Source organism: Giraffa tippelskirchi, chromosome X (genome assembly GCF_054371585.1).
Source record: "Giraffa tippelskirchi isolate mGirTip1 chromosome X, T2T-mGirTip1v1.2.pri, whole genome shotgun sequence".
Lineage (NCBI taxonomy): Eukaryota > Metazoa > Chordata > Mammalia > Artiodactyla > Giraffidae > Giraffa > Giraffa tippelskirchi.
Genome location: NC_137289.1, coordinates 87,712,067 through 87,734,142, shown reverse-complemented (window position 1 = coordinate 87,734,142; position 22,076 = coordinate 87,712,067). Strand labels below are relative to the sequence as shown.

Sequence of the window (22,076 nt, the reverse complement as noted above, 5' to 3'; positions counted from 1 at the left end):
AAGAAGAAGTAAAACTCTCACTGTTTGCAGATGACATGATCCTCTACATAGAAAACCCTAAAGACTCTACTAGAAAATTACTAGAGTTAATCAATGAATATAGTAAAGTTGCAGGATATAAAATTAACACACAGAAATCCCTTGCATTACTATACTCCAATAATGAGAAAACAGAAAGAGAAATTAAGGAAACAATACCATTCACCATTGCAACAAAAAGAATAAAATACTTAGGCATATATCTACCTAAAGAAACAAAAGACTTATATATAGAAAACTATAAAATACTGATGAAAGAAATCAAAGAGGACACAAACAGATGGAGAAATATACCGTGTTCATGGATTGGAAGAATTAATATAGTGAAAATGAGTATACTACCCAAAGCAATCTATAGATTCAATGCAATCCCTATCAAGCTACCAATGGTATTTTTCACAGAACTAGAACAAATCATCTCACAATTTGTATGGAAATATAAGAAACCTCGAATAGCCAAAGCAATCTTGAGGAAGAAGAATGGAACTGGAGGAATCAACCTGCCTGACTTCAGGCTCTACTACAAAGCCACAGTCATCAAGACAGTATGGTACTGGCACAAAGATAGAAATATAGATCAATGGAACAAAATAGAAAGCCCAGAGATAAACCCACGCACCTATGGACACCTTATCTTCGACAAAGGAGGCAAGAATATACAATGGAGAAAAGACAATCTCTTTAACAAGTGGTGCTGGGAAAACTGGTCAACCACTTGTAAAAGAATGAAACTAGAACACTTCCTAACACCGTACACAAAAATAAACTCAAAATGGATTAAAGATCTAAATGTAAGACCAGAAACTATAAAACTCCTAGAGGAAAACATAGGCAAAACACTCTCCGACATAAATCACAGCAGGATCCTCCATGACCCACCTCCCAGAATATTGGAACTAAAAGCAAAAATAAACAAATGGGACCTAATTAAAATTAAAAGCTTTTGCACAACAAAGGAAACTATAAGCAAGGTGAAAAGACAGCCTTCAGAATGGGAGAAAACAATAGCAAATGAAGCAACAGACAAACAATTAATCTCAAAAACATACAAGCAACTTCTGCAGCTGAATTCCAGAAAAATAAACGACCCAATCAAAAAATGGGCCAAAGAACTAAACAGACATTTCTCCAAAGAAGACATACAGATGGCTAACAAACACATGAAAAGATGCTCAACATCACTCATTATTAGAGAAATGCAAATCAAAACCACAATGAGGTATCATTTCACACCAGTCAGAATGGCTGCTATCCAAAAGTCTACAAGCAATAAATGCTGGAGAGGGTGTGGAGAAAAGGGAACCCTCTTACACTGTTGGTGGGAATGCAAACTAGTACAGCCACTATGGAGAACAGTGTGGAGATTCCTTAAAAAACTGGGAATAGAACTGCCATATGACCGAGCAATCCCACTGCTGGGCATATACACCGAGGAAACCAGAATTGAAAGAGACGCGTGTACCCCAATGTTCATCGCAGCACTGTTTACAATAGCCAGGACATGGAAGCAACCTAGATGTCCATCAGCAGACGAATGGATAAGGAAGCTGTGGTACATATACACAATGGAATATTACTCAGCCATTAAAAAAAATACATTTGAATCGGTTCTACTGAGATGGATGAAACTGGAGCCCATTATACAGAGTGAAGTAAGCCAGAAAGAAAAACAACAATACAGTATACTAATGCATATATATGGAATTTGAAAGATGGTAACGATAACCCTATATGCGAGACAGAATAAGAGACACAGATGCATGGAACAATTATATGGACTCTGAGGGAGAAGGTGAGGGTGGGACGTTCTGGGAGAACAGCATTGAAACATGTATATTATCATATGTGAAACAGAACACCATTCCATGTTCGATGCATGAGACAAGGGCTCAGGGCCGGGGCAATGGGATGACCCAGAGGGATGGGATGGGGAGGGAGGTGGGTGGGGGGTCCAGGAAGGGGAACACTTGTAAACCCATGGCTGATTCATGTCAATGTATGGCAAAAACTATTACAATATTGTAAAGTAATTAGCCCCCAACTAAAATAAATAAATTTATTAAAAAAAAATAAAATAAAATAAAATAAAACTCAAAAAAAAAAAAAAAAAAGAGTGGAGTCTATTTCCCACGACCCCCTGGCTCTCCCGAAATTAAGCCCTGCCGGTTCAAATCCAAAAGTCCTGGGAGATCCTCTTCATGTGAATAAATACAATTTCATCAGCAAAATTATACAGACTACCACTACACAGAATAGACATGAATCTTACAAATTTAAAATTGATTGAAAAACCAAGAAGCAACACAGATATATTTAACAATTCCATTTCTACAACTGTAAATAGCGGTCAACACTAACTCATAACATTATGTGTGTGTGTGTGTGTGTGTGTGTGTGTGTGTGTGTGTGTGTGTGTGTGTAGTATAAAATTTTTGAGGAAAATGGAAGAAAGGATGGCACATAAGTAAGAGTGGGCCTATTCTCCTTGAAGAAGGAACGGGGCTAAGATAAGACAGGGAAACTTCAGGAGTGTTGGGAAAAGCCGACACTATCAGCTTCTATGACTTGGGGGTATACACTTGATAATCAATTATTAAACTCCACGTATATATTGTGACTTTTTCTCTATCTATGTTACGTTTCAGTATAATTGGAGAAAAATATAATGCTTAGGGAAATAACATCCCAGTATAAGCATACTGTAATTATGTTCTAACCAGAAGTACAACCAAAGTTACTTTCTTTGTTGATAACCTATCTAACTGAGCTTAGTAATCTTATTTCATCTACATTAATAGCTATATTTTTGGGAACTCATACCTTTTTAACTAAAATTAATCAAGTGATGCTTACTTAATTATAATATCAATCTCAATTTTTATATATATTCCATATTTGGGTAGTACATTCTCATTCAGAATTTAATTGTGAACTTGTGCTGAAACTCAAAGAAGTCATGTATTTGGATACAATTTCTCAGAGACGTCTCCCCTCCCCATCCACTTCCTCTCAGAGGTGGAGCACCAAGAACCTGAGAAAAAGAAATGAAGGCCAGAAATCCAGAGCGATGTGCCTGCGCTATAGTACACCTATCTGACCAGCCGAGGGCAGTATTGCTTAAGGCTGTTTTTTGGGAAGGGCCAGATGCCATGCCTTTGGAGTTCCTCCTGTTCTTTGTGATTCGTCTATTAACCCCTGAGACTGAGGAGCTTATTTGTGCCAGTATGGTGGCGGTGGTGATGGTGCTGGTGGTTGGATGGGCTGCATCTCCCTTGCCCGTTTGACACTGCTGTCTTAACACCAACCTTCACCCCTGCTCCCCGCAGCAGCAGCTCTTTTCTTCCTCTTTCTCCTCAGACAGAAACTGAGACCATCGATGTGCTAGACTGGGTGTGCTCCCACCTTCCACTGGCACAGAAGCAGTAGGTGGGTGTGCACAGCCCTTCAAGCCCTTCCCTTGTTCTTTGTAAGGAGCAAAGTGGAAAGAATTTTCCTTGAATGTCAGCCTCCACCCCGCAGTGAGTGCCCCTACTTTTGTTTCTAGTCTTGTGGCCCAAGTGAAGGCTCCACACTGGTTTGTGGCATCGATAGGGTCGATAGGAAGAATGTCATGTTTTTTAAAAGCTCACTGATTGATGAAATGAAACAGGAGTCATTTTCTGGGGCCACCCCGCTGCCTAAAGATAACAAAACTTTTCCCATTATAAATACAGATCGATCTTCTAACCTTGTTGTTCAGAATTCCAGCTATTATAATGCACCTCCCTTTTTAAGGATGGACCCGAAACAGAAATTGAGGAAACATTTCTCTTGAGACTTTACCTTAAATGACTGAGCATGTAAGGGTCTTCTCGTGCTTATTAGGGATTTTTCATCTCCTTAAACTACATGTGCTTTATTGCTAATTCTTTGACACCATCAGAAGACATTTTGGAAAAATATTGTTTTGCCCATGATTCTAGGACCCAAATGCCTCAAGTGAGTTTTCCCGCATGGTTCCTGCCCCAGAATCACAGACGTACAGAATATTAGAGCTAGATAATCTCATGTAGAAATCTAACAGTTCTACTCCTGAGGGGTGTACAAATGAGGAATCTGAGAGTAGAGGGACAGTGCCATGTCAAGGCCAGCAGACAGTTCAACTATACCTCTTCAGTCCCCACTTTGCTGTTTGTTAGGACAGAAGCACCTCCATCGCCTCACACTCAGAGCCCTTGTGGATGGGTGTTGAAGTTGGTACAGCTTCTTCCCAACCTCCTGACTAACTGGAAACAATGAAATCTGTCCCATTTACTGTCAGTTATAGCTAGAGCCTTGTTCACTCACTTGAGCATCCCGGGTGAAGCACTCTCCTTCACTGCATCCACAGAATCTCTAGTGTTTTGGGGTCACCGTGGATTGCTGACCTGACAGGCCTAACGCAAGGTGGAGTAAGGTAGGGCAAGCACTTGATGAGCAATCAGGAGACCTGTCTCTCGCCTAACCTGCTGAAAAGCACTTCCCCTTTCTGAACCTCTTGTTTCTCCATCTGGGAAAAGAGGAAGGTGACCTAGAACAGTGGCTCTCAACCTGGGTTCCAAGAACTTCCTGAAATTGTGTGCAAACACTTCTTGGGAGGGTGTATGGAGCTTTCAATAGATTCTCAAAGGAGTCCTATTATGGGCTGAGTTGTGTTGCCCCTAAATTCCTATCTTCAAACCTTAACGCTCAAAGTGACTGAATTTGGAGATGGAGCCTTTAGAGAGGTAATTAGGGTTGATTGAGGGAGCTGGTAAAGAATCTGCCTGCAATGCAGGTTTGATTCCTGTGTTGGGAAGTACCCCTGGAGAAGGGATACGCTACCCACTCTAGTATTCTTGGGCTTCTCTGGTGGCTAGATGGTAACGAATCCACCTGCAGTGTGGCACACCTGAGTTCCATCCCTGTGTTGGGAAGTTCCCCTGGAGGAGGGCATGGCAACCCACTCTAGTATTCTTGCCTAGAAAATTTCCATGGACAGAGGAGCCTGGTGTGCCACAGTTCATGGGGTCACCAAGAGTCTGACACGACTGAGTGACCAAGAACAACACACACAGAGGTTATAAGAGTGGGGCCCTAATCCCATAGGATCTGATATCCTTAAAAGAGGAGGAGTTACCAGGTCTCTCGCACTCTCTCTCTCTGTCACCATCCACACACAGAGGAAATGTCATGTGAGGAAACAGAGAGAAGGTGGCCAACTGCAATACAAGAGGAGTGCCTACACCAGGAATTGAACTTGCTGGCACCTTGATCTTGGACTTCTAGTATCCCGAACTATGAGAAACTAAATGTCTTTTGTTTAAGCCATCCGGCCTGTGGTATTTGGTTTTGGCAACTCGAACAGACTAACGCAGGGCCCATAACCAAAAAAAAGGTTCAGAGCCATTGGACCCGCTGGTTGCCAGAAACCCTTCCTGGACATTCATGTTTCAATACAACGATTTTAGGCACTTGCAGATTTCTTGAGTTCTTGCTTCGAACAGTGCAGGATATCATTTATTGCAACATACTTCCTCTGCTAATAGTTGCATAACACAGATTTGTATCTATATAAACCCAAAGGCCAGAGTTTAAATCCTGATTCCACCATCTACTAGATGTTTGACCTTGGACAAGTTATCGCATGTTTGTGCCTCGAATATAAAGTAGGGATAACATTAGTGTCTACCTCACATGGCTGTTGTGAGAATTAAATGACATAATGCATGTAGAGGGCTTAGCACATAATCAAGTTTCAACAGATATTAGTAGCTTTTGTGATGAAAATGTAAGTAGCAGTCAGGTTTTTTGCCCTTATAAACAACACTGTTGTGAGCAAACCTCTTTATACACAGAGAATTTTTTTTAAGTCCTTAGCTGGATTAACTAAGAGGAAAAGACTAAAGTAACTGAAATCATAAATAAAAGAGGGGATATTACAACCAACGTGACAATAATAAACAGGATTTTACAAGAATATCATGACCAATTGTGGCAATAAATTGGACAACCTAGAAGAAATGGATAAATTCCTAGGAACACACAATCTACCAGAACTGAATCAAGGAGAAACAGAAAACACAATAGACCAATAATGAGATTGAATCAGTAATGACAACCCCCCCCCCCACACACACAAAATCAGGAACTGATAGCTTCACTGGAGAATTCCACCAAACATTTAAAAATTAATACCAATCTTTCTCAAATGCTTCCAAAAAATCAAAGAAGAGGGAACACTTCCAAACTCATTTTATGTGGCCAGCGTTATCCTGATATCAAAGGCACCAAAAGAAAAGAATACTAGAGGCCACATTCCCGGATGAATGCAGATGCAAAAATCCTCGACAAAATACTAGCAAAGCAATTCAACAGCACATTAGCAGGACTATGTGCCACGGTCAAAAGGGATTTCTCCCTTGGTGCAAGGATAGTTTAACATACAAAAATCAATCAATGTAATAAAACACATTAACTGAATGAAGGACAAAAATCACACGATTTTCTCTATAGATGCACAAAATATTCAACACTCCTTCATGAGAAAACACAGTCAAACAACTAGGAGTAGAAAGAAATTACCTCGACATAATAAAGTCCACAACTAACATCATACTCAGTGGTGAAAGTCTGAAATCGCTTCTTCTAAGGTAAGGAACAAGGCAAGGAAGCCCGCTCTCACCATTATGTTAGTATTCAACAACTGGAAGTCATAGCCAGAGCTGTTAGGAAAGCAAAAGAAATAAAAGGCATCCAAGTCAGAAAGAAGTAAAATTATCTCTGTTGAAGATAGCATGCTTTCGTACATGCAAAACTCAAAAGATTACACACACCCTTACACACACACATGGACACAACTGGTAGAACTAATAAACAAATTCAACAAAGTTGTAGGACACAAAATCCAAAAGGAAAGTTCAGTTGTGTTACTATACACTAACAAAGAACAATTTGAAAAGGAAATTAAGAAAACAATTCCATTGACATTAGCAGCAAAAAAGAATAAAATACTGAGGAATAAACTCAAGCAAGGAGTCAAAAGACTTGTACACTGCCAACTACAAAACATTGCTGAAGGAAACTAAAAAAGACACAAATAAATGGAGAGGCATCTCTCTGCACAGACTGGAATATAAATATTGTTAAGAAGTCCACACTATCTAAGGTGGTTAATTTTATGTGTCAGCTTGACTGGTCCACAGAGTGCCTAGGTATTTAGTCAAACATTATTCCGGGTGTTTCTGTAGGGTGCTTTTTCATGAGATTAACATTTAAATCAGTCAACTGGATAAAACAGATTTCCTCCTGATAATGTGGGTGGGCTTTACCTAATCAGTTGATAGTCTGAATAAAACGAAAAGGCAACCTTTCCTCACGTAAGAGAATTCCTCCTGCGTGAAAGCCTTTGTACCTGGGACATTAGCTTCCTTTCCTGCCTTTAGACTGAAACTGAAATATCAGCTCTACTGGTTTGGTTCTTAGGCCTTCTACCCTGGGCTAGAACTAAACCACTGGCTCTTGTGGGTCTCCAGCTAGCCAACTCACCCTCTAGATCTTGGGACTTACCAGCCTCTACAGTCGAATGAGTCAATTCTTTTACACACACACACACACACACACACACACACACACACACACACACTCCACTGGATCTGTTCTTCTAACACACTACCCAGAGTGATCTACAGATCCAATGCAAACCCTATCAAAATCCCAATAGCATGTTTTACAGAAATAGAAAAACTCATCCTAAAATTTAAATAGAATCTAAAGAGATCCTTAGTAGGGAAAACAATTTGGAAAAAGAAAAAGTAGAGAACTCACACTTCCTGATTTCAGAACATTACAAAGCTACAGTAAAGAAAACTGTATGTTACTGCCATATTAACAAATAGATCGGTGGAGTAAAATAGAGATCTTAGAAATAAACCCTTACTTTTAGAAGATGTGCCAGGCCGTGGACTTCCTGATAGAGGGAAAAAATGGCTTTCTCTCTCTCTCTTTTTCTTTTAAGGTTTAAGATCTTTGGATCAAAGCAAGGACTCTGGAGTCAGATTGCTTGGTTTCAATTCTACCACTGATCCCCATAGGCCAAATGACCGTGGGCCAGTGGCTGAACCTCTCAGTACCTGTTTCCTCACCTGTAAGAGGCTGGTAATCATTAGTACTATAGTCCTAGGAGGGTCACAAGGAAGCATTACTATTTATGTACAGCACTTAGAAGAGTGCCGGGCACAGGGTCCCTGCTCTATAAGTTGCTTTTCATAGATTCAGCCAAATTACCTCCCAAATGGATTTCTTGCACCACCGCCACAGAGGTTTGCTCCTCAACTCACCCACTCTCGGAATGGTTAAGCACTTGGAAGCTTGTCGTCCTAGTGCTGGAAGCCCGATTCATGGTTTTAGTTTACATCTCCAGGGTCAGCGGTGGTGAGCATCTTTGAAGGGGGGACTGGACAGTGAGACTCTCTCTTCTTTGAATTGCCTCAGAGTGGGGAAAGAGCTGGGGGAGTGAGGTCAACCCCAGACTGTCCCCCAAATCTGCCTGCCAAGAACGTTTGATGGAGCAGTTGAGGCAGAGATGTTACCGAAGAAAACGACAATCCCTTTGTCCTCTGGCCACTTAGGGAGAAGTACGCCGACCACTCATCACTGAGCGCGGGATTCCTCTGCCCATTCTCCCATTGGGTCATAAGACTTGTGGTGGAAGGGAGGCTGGCAAATGCTTTCAGCACGTGCTAGGCGCCCAGCGCCTCCATCCTGACGTTTCATCCTCACCTCCCAGGAGACCAGCGCCCTCAGTACCTTCCTGCCTCCTGCTCCACACACTTTGTACACAGTCAGGGCTCAGGGCTGTGATTCTAACCGGAAAGGGGAGGTGGGACAGGAGGAGGTGGGACGAGAGGCTTGACAGAGGTATACACGCAGCATCACCTTCAGCCACCAACTCGCCATCTGCCGCGATGGCCTTTGGGCTTGGCAGCAAACCAGAGGAGGCCCTCGACCCCATTGGTTACACCTCGAGGGGGCGGGCAAACAAGGCGCGTGCTGCTTGGCAGGAACCGGACCAATGAGGAGGCGGCAGCGCTGGCTCGCTGAAAGCCTCGCGTGATTTGAGGCGATCTCCTGTGTGTGGTGCGCGTGGTGCGCGTGGCGCTTGACGGCGTGTGCCAGACGCCACGCGCCTCGCCTGCCCTGACCACCGCCACCGCTGCCACCTCGATCCGGTTGATAAATCGTCGCCGTCCCAGGTCCGCCGGCCACCCAGATCGCGACATGAGCTCCTCAGATGGTGAGGCGGCTGTTTGGGGAGCGGGTTTCGGCTCAGAGTGCGGGGAGCAGACCAGTGGCCTTGAGGCCACCTCCACAGCCCCGCGGGGACCCAGGCCAGGCCCAGAGCCGGGGGCACCGCGAAGCGGCGTGGGTGAGGGTGGGGATGGCTTCCTAGACCCTGAAGGCTTCGAGTCAGAGCGGGAGGTGCCGGAAGTGGGAGGGCAGGTGCTGTGGGGCCGTGAAGGCCGGCCTGGCTCCCCGGCCGACGACCAGGGGGACGTCCTGCCGCTGGCAGACGAGTCAGTGGCGCCTGTCCTGCAGCAGCTGGCCAACCTGGGCTTGCGGGGCATCCGCAGATGCCTGTTCCCGGAGAGCTACGTGGTCGGTGAAGGGTCTCCCTTGTGGGACCTCGAGGCGCCTCCCGGCAGTCAAGCCGTGACCGCCCAGAGGTGTGGGGAAGAGGCACAGGCTAAGGCCGGCCCTCTCCAGGTCGGCGGACTCGAGGCGGGCCGGGCCTGGGGGAACCCGAAGAGAGGCAGTAAGAGTAGGTTGAAGGTGGCTGTGGATCGCCAGCGGCTCCCCTCAGAAAGCCCAGCCGGGCTGCTGTCCGACTCTGAGTCCTCTGATGAGTTCAGTGAGATAGAGCTGATGAGGGTGAGCATTTATGCCAAAGACAGAGGCCAGGCCAAGCTCAACGGCCCCAAGGATGCCGGGGACAAACCCAGAGACTCGAAAGTCCAAGGCAGGGAGAATCTCGTTAACGTGCCAGGCACTTGCCTGTCCTCGGCTCTGCGAGGATTAATCTCGGTTGTGGAAAGGCAGGTCAGGCAGGGCGATGCAGAGCAGGAGGACGTCTCTCCCCCTAAGAAATTGCAGAGCGTGCTCAGGGAGAAGGGGGGCAGCCTGCCCGGGTACCCGGGAGTAGCAGTAGCATCAGCTACTGCAGCTGCCACTACAGGCAGCCTACTGCGGCCCAGTCCTAGGAGGAAGGGGTTCCTGAAGAAATCCCTCACGGGCATCTCCAAACCTGCCGCGGGGACAACCTTCCCTTCCTGGGAGCAGGGAATCTCGGCCACTCCCCTGGAACCGGCCACCTTCCCCCCAATCTCTGGCATCCCGCTGCTTGGGAGGTCCAAGAGGTATGCCTTGGTCCCTTGGGAAGGCAAAGAGTCAAAGCAAACCGGCGCTCGGAAGAAATCCGTGGCAAGGCGGGCACGGGAGTCGGTGGCAGCAATGGCGGTGTCCGGAGAAGACAACGACCCAAATAGAGACCCATTCCCAAAGCGCCGAGTAAGTAGGCCACACCCCTCCTGTCTCCCCCCTCTTCCCCCTCCCACCCTCTCCAGGACACAGGTCTTCACCCGTGCTCCCTCTGTCCATCCCTCAGGGGTGGTCATTGGGTGGCCCTCGGTCACTGGGTCATTAGGATGCCAGATTGGGGTCCTTTTACTAGGGACAGACGTTAAGGTAGCACTTTGGGTGTGCTGGGCTGGGTTCTCCACCCTTGGCCTGTTTCCAGCCTCCTCCAGGAGGTTGGGGCTGCAGTGGAAGGGAGAGCTGGTAGCTGAATTGATTTGAGGGGACCCCTTAAAAGCTTCACAGAGCTTCAGTGTTTAGACGCATCACTTTCCTGAATCCTACTTCCTAGCTGATCCCCAAACCTTCCTTGCAGGGGCCCCAGGCTTTCTCAGTGCCACACTGTTGTCCCCAGCTCAGCTCTGCCTGCTGGCCTGGGGCTGACTGACAGAGAATGTGCTAAAGGGATCAGCCTTTCAGTTCTCCTTCCAGTTCCCTGCCTCAGCTCGGTCTTGAATCACACGAGGTCTCACACACACAGACATAGACATATAAATGCACTGGTACACACAGGTGCATGCACACACACACATCCTTACTCCAGGTCAGTGAGAAATCTTTGTTCTTAGCTGACCACTGACAGGGCACCGGCGTCTTGTCCACGGGTGCGTCATGGAGAACCCGGAAGCACCAACCTCAGAGGCGGGCAGGATTCAGGAAACTCAGAGCCCGTGGCCATGAACAAGGGAGAAGTCATGCCCAGAGGGGTGGCGCCTCAGGTGAGGGTCCTGGGTTTTGATATGGGGGCAGGGAACCAGGGGTGAGGGCAGAAACCTCTGTCTGTCTCTCTCTCTTTTCTGGGGCCTCAGCCTTGCTCTCAGGCTGCTTCTTCCATGGGAAACAGGTGTCAGCAGGGCTAGCCCTGGCCCCATCACCTTCTGTGTGCGATTTGTTTGGCAGGGGTGATCGGTGGCAGTGCCCCAACAGCTACTCTGGGCGTAGACCTGCAGGCTAATAGCGTTTTCTGTGAAGTGCTGTTTGCCCACATTACTCTCCCAGGTGCTGGCCGTGGCTGCCGCTCTGGGAGGCTCGAACCCAGAACCACAGACTTTGGGGACCATCGTGGTAAAATGGCTGCCCCTGAGGAATAGGAGGGGCAGGCCCAGAGAGAAGGTTTGGGCTGCCTGCCGGGCAGAGCCTGGGAGGCTTGATGCTAGCAGAGGGTGGTACTGCCGCACTTCACATTAGACCCTGCTTGGCCCTTTCCACCTCACTGGGAGCCTGGGAAGCTGGATTGTGTGTCCTTTCCATGTCAGGTGACCGCGAACCAACTGACCATCCCCCAAGACCGAAAAGGTGGCAGCAGCCACCTGCAAGGCAGGGCTGTCCTCGAGTGATGCTTCTTCTGGCTCCTGGAAATGCACACCCAAACCCCATGGTGGGATCTGGGTCCAAGTTCAACTGACATGTGCGGGCACCCACCCCGCCCCCTGCCCCATCCCCATCCCACACCCCAGGGAGGGAGCCCACCTCCTTTCCTCTGAGGAAAGTCTTTCCCTTGCCAGTCTAGACACCTGGCTTTGGGATGGAGGGCCCGGGGGGAGAGGAGAGGAGGAGGAGAGGGGAGGCGGGTGTATACTAACCGTTTCTCTTCCTGCTGTGTCTGCTGGCCTAGTGTCTGGTGCTACAGAGAGAAATAGATGACCTTAAGGAGCAACTTGGTATGAGGAACCAGGGACAGAGAGCAGCGGGTTCTTAGTGCAGAAGTGGGGTGGGCCCTTTGGGTGGGTGGGCTGCCGGTGCAGGGGGCCTCGTAGGGACCAGCATTCCTGTGGGGAGGAGAACCTATCACTCCTGACCCTGGAGTGGGCGGTGCATGTTCAGCTGGGCGTGTGGACAAGGAGCAAAGTGCTGTGTGGACTGCGTGCACACTCTGCCAGCCAGGCGAGTCCTAGAAAGCTCCTTCTGATAGGACTTGTAGAGATGCCTTGTTGATCTGGTGTGGCCTCTGAGGTTCTTGTTGGATTGTTTGCGAGACAATTTTTGAATGGTCTGGGCGTGGCCCCGACCTTGCGAGCTGCTGGCACATTTTGTTTCCTTTTAGGAAATGGCTCCACATTTAATTCCGGTAGTGGGGAGTGTCGAGGCCCAGAGCTCTTTGCATCGGGGCTGGGGGTATGTGGGTTTCAGGTTGCAGGGCTAGGTGGTTCCCCACGGGGACAGGGGGACAGGCTTCTATGTCCGTCTGTCTAGAGCACCTGTTTATGCCTCTCCCTGTTGCAGCCTCCATGCAGTACCAGGTTGACAAGTTCCGGATCCTTTGAAGTGAGTGTTACACACCCCACACCCCTTCCCACAGTCCTGGCTGTGGAGCAGGGCCGTGGGCTGGCCCTGGCTTGAGGCTCTTCCCTGACTCTGCTGTTTCACAGGTTGAGCCCAGTATCTTCCGGCAAGAGGAGCAGCTGTTACCTCCAGGGCCGGCGAGCTGTGGCCAAGCTTGTTGCCTCCTGTTCTGCCTCCACCAGGGCATCCTCTGCCCCTTGTTTTGCCCCCTGTCTGCCCCAGTTTCACAGCAGTTTTTGATTAAAAGGCTTCTCATATTCTGTGTTCTGTCCTCTCTCTGGGGGGTAGGGGTTGGGGGAATGGGGCAAGGCCTGGTGGGGAGCCACTTCGTATCAGAGTCTGTTCCAGAACAGTACCTCTGGCATCCTGTGGGGGGCACTCTGGTTCAGCCTGTGCTACCATCCAGGCCGTCAGGCCAGCGGAGCGCCCCTAGTGTGTGTTCTGTGTGGGCTCTGTCTGGCCACCTTGGCACGTCCCCCCTTTTCCCTGAAGGCCCTCTTCTAGTTCTCTAAACACCCTCCTCTGGGGTTTAGGAGTTTCCATTCATTGCTGCCATTCTGCCTCCCTGTCAGAAGGAAGTCATGACCCCCTTACAGAGCTCCAGTCTTTCACCCTTCCCTCACTGCACTCATTGTCCTGCTTACCCCGACCACTCTGCTTTCCTGTCAGAGCACCCTCGATCCCTCCCCTGGCTTGCCATCGATGACCTTGCCTGCATGTTTACTTAAGCAGGTGGTAACAGGCACAGGTTTGCTCATCTTCCCCCTTCCCCGGCCCTACCCTCTCAGTGGAGTCCCTACCCCACCCCCCCGGTGCCACCTTGCAAGCAGGAACCTGCATACTCTCCCCGCTCTCTTTAGCACTCACCCCTGAGACTCAGGCACCAAAACTTTGGCTTCCCCTTCCTTGGGTTCAGTAAAGGGCATGAGGATGAATCTTGGACCCGCTGAACTGGGGAGCAGGATCGAAGCTCAGGGGAACACAGGGGAACACAGGAGAAAAGCTCAGGTTAGTTGCTGAGCTGGAGGTCAGGAGAGGCGTCTGGTGCCAGTCTGGGGCAGAGTGCACCCTGACAGCTAGAGATGGATGGTCCGGTCCTTGGAGCTTTCATATCCTCCCTGCCCTAACCAACTGACCAGCCTACACTCCTGCAGCCTGGATGTCTCTCTGCCCTTGAGTGGAAACGGGCCCATCAGGCTCTATGACAAGTATGGTTGGTAAGTCTGTGTTCTTACAGGGTCTCCATCAAATACCGTTCCACCAGCCCCATGACATAGATTTTCCTGCAAATGATACTTCCCGGAGTGTCCCAGCTCAGTCTCCCAGACTACTTGTTAGGGCACACAAGACTGAGTCTGAAATCCATGTTCAATTCCCGTCCCTCCCTCCCGCCCTGAAGTTTGGGGAGGACTTCCTTCTCTCAGCCAAGACCCCAGGGCTGTGCCAGCCTGAGACTCAGAGGGACACATTTGTATTGGAGTGAAATGAGGGTAGGTTCTGCCTGACTCCCTTCCTGAAAGACCACGGTTTTATTTCACAGAAGAGGGTATGATGGTAGGTAGCACATTCAAAGTTGGTGCCTGGGCATCTCTCTGGGTGAATTAAAGTCATCAGGGATAATGCCCCTTGAGGCAGAAAGGTGTGATTCGGGGAGTAATGGAAATAGAGCCTGGTCCAGATTCTGTAAGGCACTGAGTGAGCCGAAGCAAGGGTCGGATCTCCTTTATTCAAGGGGTGTTGTCACGTTCCCAAAACATAGAAGGGGGAGGATGCAGTTCACCAAACCTCAGGACAGGACATCCCAAAATGTTGGAGTCGCTGGAGGAGGCACTGGATCCTACCTTGCGATTCTGTGATGTCTGCCAACTGCTGAGGGTGTGGATGAGTGAAAATGGGAAGGGTGGCTCCGGAGACTACCTGGGACGTGGCTGCCCATCTTAGAAACAGGAGATCCCCCCCCCACCTGGATTACTTGTGGGGATTTAGGGGTGACTGCACCTGAGCTATGGGGAGCCCTTGGGCCCGCCCTTCCCCCACATTTTGACCTTGACTTCCTTCCGGGGCTCATGGCATGAGGTCAGGTGGACAGAGCACGAGGGTTGGGCCAGTCACAGACCTCAGGGTCAACAAAGAACATGCGTGGGACTTACTCCTTCCACTCAGACCCCTCCCTGGAGCAGGAGGGCCTGATCACTTAGTTTACAGCTGATCCGGTGGTTATTGCCTGGTGGTGTAGCACATCTCGCTGTTGTCCGAGTGAGTAGATTTGGCAGAGACCTTCCCGCTGAGGTTTCTGCCCACCGAGACACGTAGGTAAGTTGTGCCTGGGGAGAAGTCAAGCACCAGCATCAGCACCACCCTTGGGCAGAGTGGGGCACGGGACTGTGGTCACCAGGGTGAGGAAGTTGGAGAAGCTCATGGAAGTGGAGGTGCGAGGGCGTGAACACAACCCCTCGCTCACTTTTCACCAGGCTCCCTTCCCTCCTCTGGGCACACAGTTCAGACCAACTACCTCACTATAATGTTGCTGGAAACATATACATCACAGGCCTTGGCTCAGCCCCAAGCCTTCCACTTCCAGCGGGAAATCTGAGGCATAGGTTAAAGAAATACATCTGCGCCCCAGAGGGTAGGAGGAAGGCCGAAGCCCAGCCTCATTCGGTGCACCCCTGTTGCCTTTCCCCCTCATGCCCCTTCTCCAGCCTGGGAGACAGTGACAGCTGCTTTGGAGAGCCCTAGGCCCCATCCTGCCTGTCCAACACCTGGGAAGAGGCTCCCTCCCCATTACACCCCCACCCCACCAGCCCCAGCCCCAGCCCCAGCCCCAGGCCTACCTCTCTCTCTGGACTCTTGAGGGAGATTGGCACAAACAAAGAAGGTAGAGGAGGTGAGTCCTGAAGAGGGAGCCTGGGGTGGTGAGCACAGTAAACTTGCCCAAAGATGTCCAAGTCCTAATCCCTGCAGTTGGCTTGTAGTTTCCTTTGCGTGATAACAGTGGGTTATGCTTGCAGATGCAATGAAGGCTGCTACTCAGCTGACTTAATGTGGGGTAAGTTTCACCTGCATTGGCCAGGTTCGGCCGGGCACACTGGGGCTGCCAGATTTTCCACCTTGACTATCCCTGGGTAACTATCCCAGTCCCTGGAGTGTCCCAGTGTTTGAATGACTGTGGTGTGCTTGATGCCCTTGTGCTCGTGCGATCTTGAAGGCCTGGTAAGTACTGCTCAGATGCAGATGGAGAACAGGCCTGTAGTTTCGAACCCCCCTTTTGTTCCAAGCCAATCACTTCTTCCTCCCTAGTCCTCTTGAGGTATCTGCCAGCCTGACTTTTACCAGGATGATTCACTTTTTGAAAAGGATTTACTATTGCTTTTTATTAAAATAACCCTTCCAAACATAAAAGATTAATTACATTGAATTAAACAGACCATACATATACACGTTGTGGAGCGTGTGAGCCCTCAGTATCACAAATAATCACGAACCAATCAACCCATGTAACTATACTCAGGTGACATAAATGTACATTGCACGTCCAGAAGTCACCGATATGTTCTTTTCTCTGAGGAATCCAAATGGATAAATCTACATACTGCCCGATTCCATTTACTTCACATTCTTGAGGAGGCCAAACTATAGACACAGAAAACAGACTGGGGATTGCCAGGGTCTCGGGCTTGAGATTAGGGGTTAAACTACCAAAGAGAATGAAACAATTTTGTAGCTGATGAAAATGCTTTTTATGTTGATTGTAGTGGTGTTTCCATAATCGAATGTTTGTAGGCACTTAGATTTTTATGTAAATTAATTTCAGTAAACCCATATTATTTAATAAACTGTAGAAAGTACAGTATGATACCGCAATCAGAGAAGAAAAAGAAACAAAGGGAGTCCAAAATGGAAAAGGAAAATGAAAACTGTCACTGTTTGCATGTGACATGTTACTATACATTGGAAATCCTAAGGATGCCACCTGAAATCTTCCAGAATTCATAAATCAATTCAGTAAAGTTGAAGAGTACAAAATTATTATATAGAAATCTGTTACATTGCTATCCTGTTCATGGGGTCCAATCCCAAAGAAGGGTAATGCCAAAGAACGTTCAAACTACCATACAACTGTGCTCATTTCATATGCTAGTAAGTGAAAGTGAAAGTGTTAGTTGCTCAGTCGTGTGTGAGTCTTGGCATCCCCATGGACTGTAACCCAACAGGCTCCTCTTTTATGGGTTTCTCCAGGCAAGAATACCTACCTAAATATCCATCGACAGAGGAATGGATAAAGAATATGTGGTACCTATATACAGCGGAATATTACTTAACCATAAAAAGAATGAAATAATGCCACTTGCAGCAACATGGATGGACGTAGTGATTGCCATACTGAGTGAAGAAAGTCAGAAAGAGAAAGACAAATGTCCCTTACACGTGGAACCTAAACAACTGTACAAATGAACTTATTAACAAAACGGAAACAGACTTTGAAAACTTATGATTACCAAAAGGGAAAGGCAGAGGTAGGGAAGGGATAAAGATCCTCATCTGGAACACCCTAATGAGAGATGTTGAAGATGACATAAACAGATGGAAAGAAAGATCATATTCTTGTGAGGCCAAGCATTTGCAACTAGCCTCTGCTTTCCATTTCCCAAGGAAGGAGGCAAGTGGGCTTGAGTCCAGGTATTTACAATCAACCTCCGGCTTGCCCTTTGAAAGAGAAAGAATAAGAGATACAGGGTAAATAGTCAGGCTTGGTCTCCTGAGGACACTTTAAGATAACAGCTCTGGCAGAGACAGAGGGGCTACTCTCCGTTTGAGTAAAAGAGCAAGAGGTCACGTGTGTCCCATTCTCAGGGCAGGAGAGACACTGCACATGGGCAGAAAGGCTCCTTGGGGGTCAAAAACAAAGGGGCCCCACCCCATAATATGTGATGCAACGTCTCCCCCATAGGTCTCTGGGCTGGCATGCATCTTGGGATAGAGTTGCTCATGCATGTTGGGGAGGGTCCTAGGGCAGGTCAGGTGTGAGAAAAGAAACAGGATAACTGGCCAAACGGAAACAAAGACCCAAAAGGACTGCCCTATATAAGTGACTTAACTGCCTCTCACTGCACTCCTCCTCATTAGGACAGATGCCCACACCCTGTCTCTCCAACTGTGTATCATTGCCTTCTCTGTCTTAACTAAACAAGCTGTTTCTCTGTGTGCTCTCCTACTTGTTGTGCTGTGTCTCTAACAATAAACTCTGTACCTCTTTTTACAGATTTTGCCTCCTTGAGAAATGCGTTTTTCAAAGGGGCAAACTTAAAGCCACAGCTCACTGCTGCCTCTCTGAGATCACTTGGATTGGAAGAATCAATATTGGCAGAACGACTATACAACCCAGTGCAACCTACTGATGCTGAATCCCTATCAAATTACCGCTGGTATTTTTCACAGAACTAGAACAAAAATTCTCAAAGTTTGTATGGAGACACAAAGGACTGTGAATAGCCAGAGCAATCCTGAGAGAGAAAAATGGAGCTGGAGGAATCAGGCTCCTGGGCTTCAGACTATACTACAAAGGTACAGTCATCAAAACAGTATGGTACTACTGGCAGAAAAACAGAAATATTGATCAAAGGAACAGGATAGAAAGCCCAGAAATAAACCCATGCGCCTACGGTCAATTAATCTCTGACAACGGAGGCAAGAATATACAAAGGAGAAAAGACAGTCTCTGCAATAAGTGGTGCTGGGAGAACAGCTGCACAGAAAAGAATGAAATTAGAACATTCTCTAACATCATACACAAAAATAAATTCAAAATGGATTAAAACCTAAATGTAACACAAGACACTATGTAACTCTTAGAGGAAAACATATGCAGAACACTCTTTGACATAAATCACAGCAATATGATTTTGCATCCACCTCCTAGAGTAATGAAAATAAAAACGAAAATAAACAAGTGGGATGTAATTAAACTTAAAAGCTTTTGGACAGCAAAGGTGGCGGGGGGGTGAGGGGGTGGGGCGGGGACTATAAACAAGACGAAAAGACAACCCTCAGAATGGGAGAATACATTTGAAAATGATGTGACAGACAGGGGATTACCTTCCAATATAGAAGCACTTCATGAAGCTCATCATACATACATACATACATACATACATACATACGTATATATATATAAAATCTGCCCATTATGTTTTATAAAAAGGGGCAGAAATTGTGTTTCTCCAAGAAGACATACAGATGGCCAAAAAGCACGTGAAAAGATGCTCAACATCATTAATTATCAGATAAATGCAAATCAGAACTACAATGAGGTATCACCTCACGCCTATCAGAATGGCCATCATCATAAATGTACAAACGGTAAATGCTGGAGAAAGTGTGGAGAAAAGAGAATCCTCCTTCACTGTTGATGGGAACATAAATTGGTACAACCACTACGGAGAAGAGTATGAAGTTTCCCTAAAAACTGAAAATAGAACTACCGTAAGATCCAGCAATCCCACTCCTGGGCATATATCTGGAGAAAACCATAATTTGAAAAGATGCATGCACTCAAATGTTGATTGCAGCACTCTTTACAACAGCCAAGACACGGTAGCTACCTAAATATCCAACGACGGAGAAATGGATAAGGAATATGTGGTACATATATACAATGCAATATTACTTAACCATACAAAGAATGAAATAATGCCACTTGCCGCAACATGGATGGATGTGGTGATTGTCATACTGAGTGAGGAAAGTCAGAAAGAGAAAGACAAGTGTCCCTTAGGGGTGGAACCTAAAAAACTGTACAAAGGAACTTATTTACCAAACAGAAACAGACTTTGAAAACTTATGATTACCAAAAGGGAAAGGCAGCGGTAGGGGAGGGATAAATTAGAAGTTCGGGATTAACAGATACAGCCTACTATATGTGAAATAGATGATCAACAAGGGCCTTCTCTATAGCACAGGGAACTCTACTCAACATTGTGTAATAATTTTTATGGATAAAGAATCAGAAAAGAAATGGATATATGTAGATGTATAACTGAATCACTCTGCTGTACACCTGAACCTAACACAACATTGTAAATCAACTACACGCCAGTTAAAAATAAACATTAAATTAAAAGAAATATTTTTAAAAGTACATTATGAATAGATATTGACACCACTTACTTTTTCTGAACATGGTTTTCTCCCATAGTCTGATGAGCTGGAATGATATATCACCTCAAATTAAATCAAGTTTGTATTCCTGGGGTGAATCTGTGTGCTGTGCTGTGCTTAGTTGCTCAGTCCTGCCCGGCACTTTGCGACCCCATGGAGGGGGGAGCCCAGCGGCTCTTCTGTCTATGGGGATTCTCCAGGCAAGAATACTGGAGTGGGTTGCCACGCCCTCCTCCCGGGGAACTTCCCCACCCAGGGATCGAACCCAGGTCTCCCGCATTGCAGGTAGGTTCTTTACCATCTGAGCCACCAGGGAAGCCCCGGGATGAACCTACTCATGGCATATGATGTATTTCCCTTTTGCATATCCTGTAGGATTCACCTTGCTAAGATTCCGTTTCTGGTTCTTGCTTTTATGCGCTGAGTGTGTGATTGACCTGTGCGTTTCCTTTCTCAAACTGTCCTTGACAGGATTGAATATCAAGGTTATTTCATTCTCAGGGAAATGAGTTTGGGAGTATCCCACCTTTTCTATTTTTCCTAAGGTTTTGTGTGAAATTGAAAATATTTATGCCTAGGATGTTTGTCAGCATTCAGTGGGGGAAGCCTGGAGGATTTCTGTGAAAGTTGCTTTGACTACTGGTGTATTTCATTATGGTTACCTGGAGCAACTCAGGGTGGCTATTCTTTCTGGAGTCAGTGTTGGTAAGTTATTTCTTTTTTTTTTTCTAAAAATTGGTCATCTTTTCCTAAGTTTTCAAACGGATTGGAATAAAGTGGCCCGTGATGTCCTCTTTGCCCCCAAATTTTATTTTCGGAAATATCTCTCTTACATGTAGCTGTTGTTGTTGTTCAAGTCACTAAGTCGTGTCCAACTCTTTGCGACCCCATGGACTGCAACACACCAGGCTGCCCTGTCCTCCACTATCTCCTGGAGTTTGCTCAAACTCGTGTCCATTGAGTCGGTGATGGCATCCAACCATCTCCTCCTGTGTACCCCATCCCCACCCCACCTTATCCTCCTGCCCTCACTCTCTCCCAGCATCAGGGTCTTTTCCACTGAGTCCTAACCACTGGACCCCCAGGGTATTCCTTCTACAGATAGCAGTTGCAAGAAAACAGCACAGAACACCCAAAGATCCTTCACCTGGACTGACCCACTATTAATATTTTGCCACATTTGCCATAGTCTTTGTCTGTCTCTCTCTCTGTTTTGTTGAATCACTGGAGTTCCTTTAAGACGTTGTGGTGTATCTTCTCTCAATATTCCAGTATGGATCTCTAAAGAAAAAGATTAGTCTGCCTCGAAATCTTAATGCAATTATCATACTCAGGAAATTTAATTTTGAGACAATACAGTTACCTACTATATGATCCTCACTCAAAATGTCTGATCGTCCCAATATGGTTTTTCTACCTGATTTCTAAAATAAGTTTGCTTCCAAATAAAGGCCACGTGATGCATTTGGTTGTCAAGCGTCTTCAGTGTCCTGTAAACTATAACATTTCCCTAGATTTTTTTGGTCTTGCACGATAGTGACATTTTTAAAGATCCAATCCAGGTGGTTTTTAGAAATCTTCTCCAGTTGAATTTGTCTCATTGCTGCTTCCTGATTCCACTCAGGTTAAATGTTTTGGCAGGAATACCGCAAAGTTGATGTCCTGTCCGTCTCCGCGCATGGCATCAGGATATTCTTTAGATTCTTCCAATTCTATTCAGATATATTTGACATACAGCACTGTATAAATTTAAAGTGTACAGCATCATGGTTTGACTTATATACATCATGAAATGAAATGATTATCACAACAAGTTTAGTGAACGCTCATCTTCTCATATAGATACAAAATTAAAGAAAAAGACAATTTTTCTTGTGAGAAGAACTCTTAGGATTTGCTCTCTTAACAACTTTCATATATAACATACGGCAGTGTCGATTGTATTTACCATGTTGTACGTTACATCC

General features: G+C 46.6%; 1 protein-coding gene across 3 annotated transcripts; it reads left to right on the top strand.

The window, feature by feature from the left end:
* The first annotated feature begins 9,139 nt into the window (after positions 1-9,139).
* LOC145535360 (uncharacterized protein CXorf49 homolog) lies at positions 9,140-13,208 on the top strand. Of its 3 annotated transcripts, XR_014075386.1 has the most exons (8): positions 9,140-9,331; positions 10,475-10,602; positions 11,238-11,387; positions 11,668-12,046; positions 12,284-12,329; positions 12,713-12,783; positions 12,892-12,933; positions 13,038-13,208. XR_014075386.1 is itself a non-coding variant. In XM_081563776.1 (6 exons), the coding sequence occupies exons 1-5, from the start codon at positions 9,316-9,318 to the stop codon at positions 12,930-12,932; spliced, it is 381 nt and encodes a 126-aa protein (XP_081419902.1). In that variant the 5' UTR covers positions 9,140-9,315; the 3' UTR covers position 12,933; positions 13,038-13,208. The 3 variants fall into 3 exon arrangements, 1 of the variants encoding a protein (XP_081419902.1); XR_014075387.1 differs by lacking the exon at positions 12,713-12,783 and having other exon boundaries at positions 11,925-12,046; XM_081563776.1 differs by lacking the exons at positions 11,668-12,046; positions 12,713-12,783.
* The last annotated feature ends 8,868 nt before the right edge of the window (positions 13,209-22,076 follow it).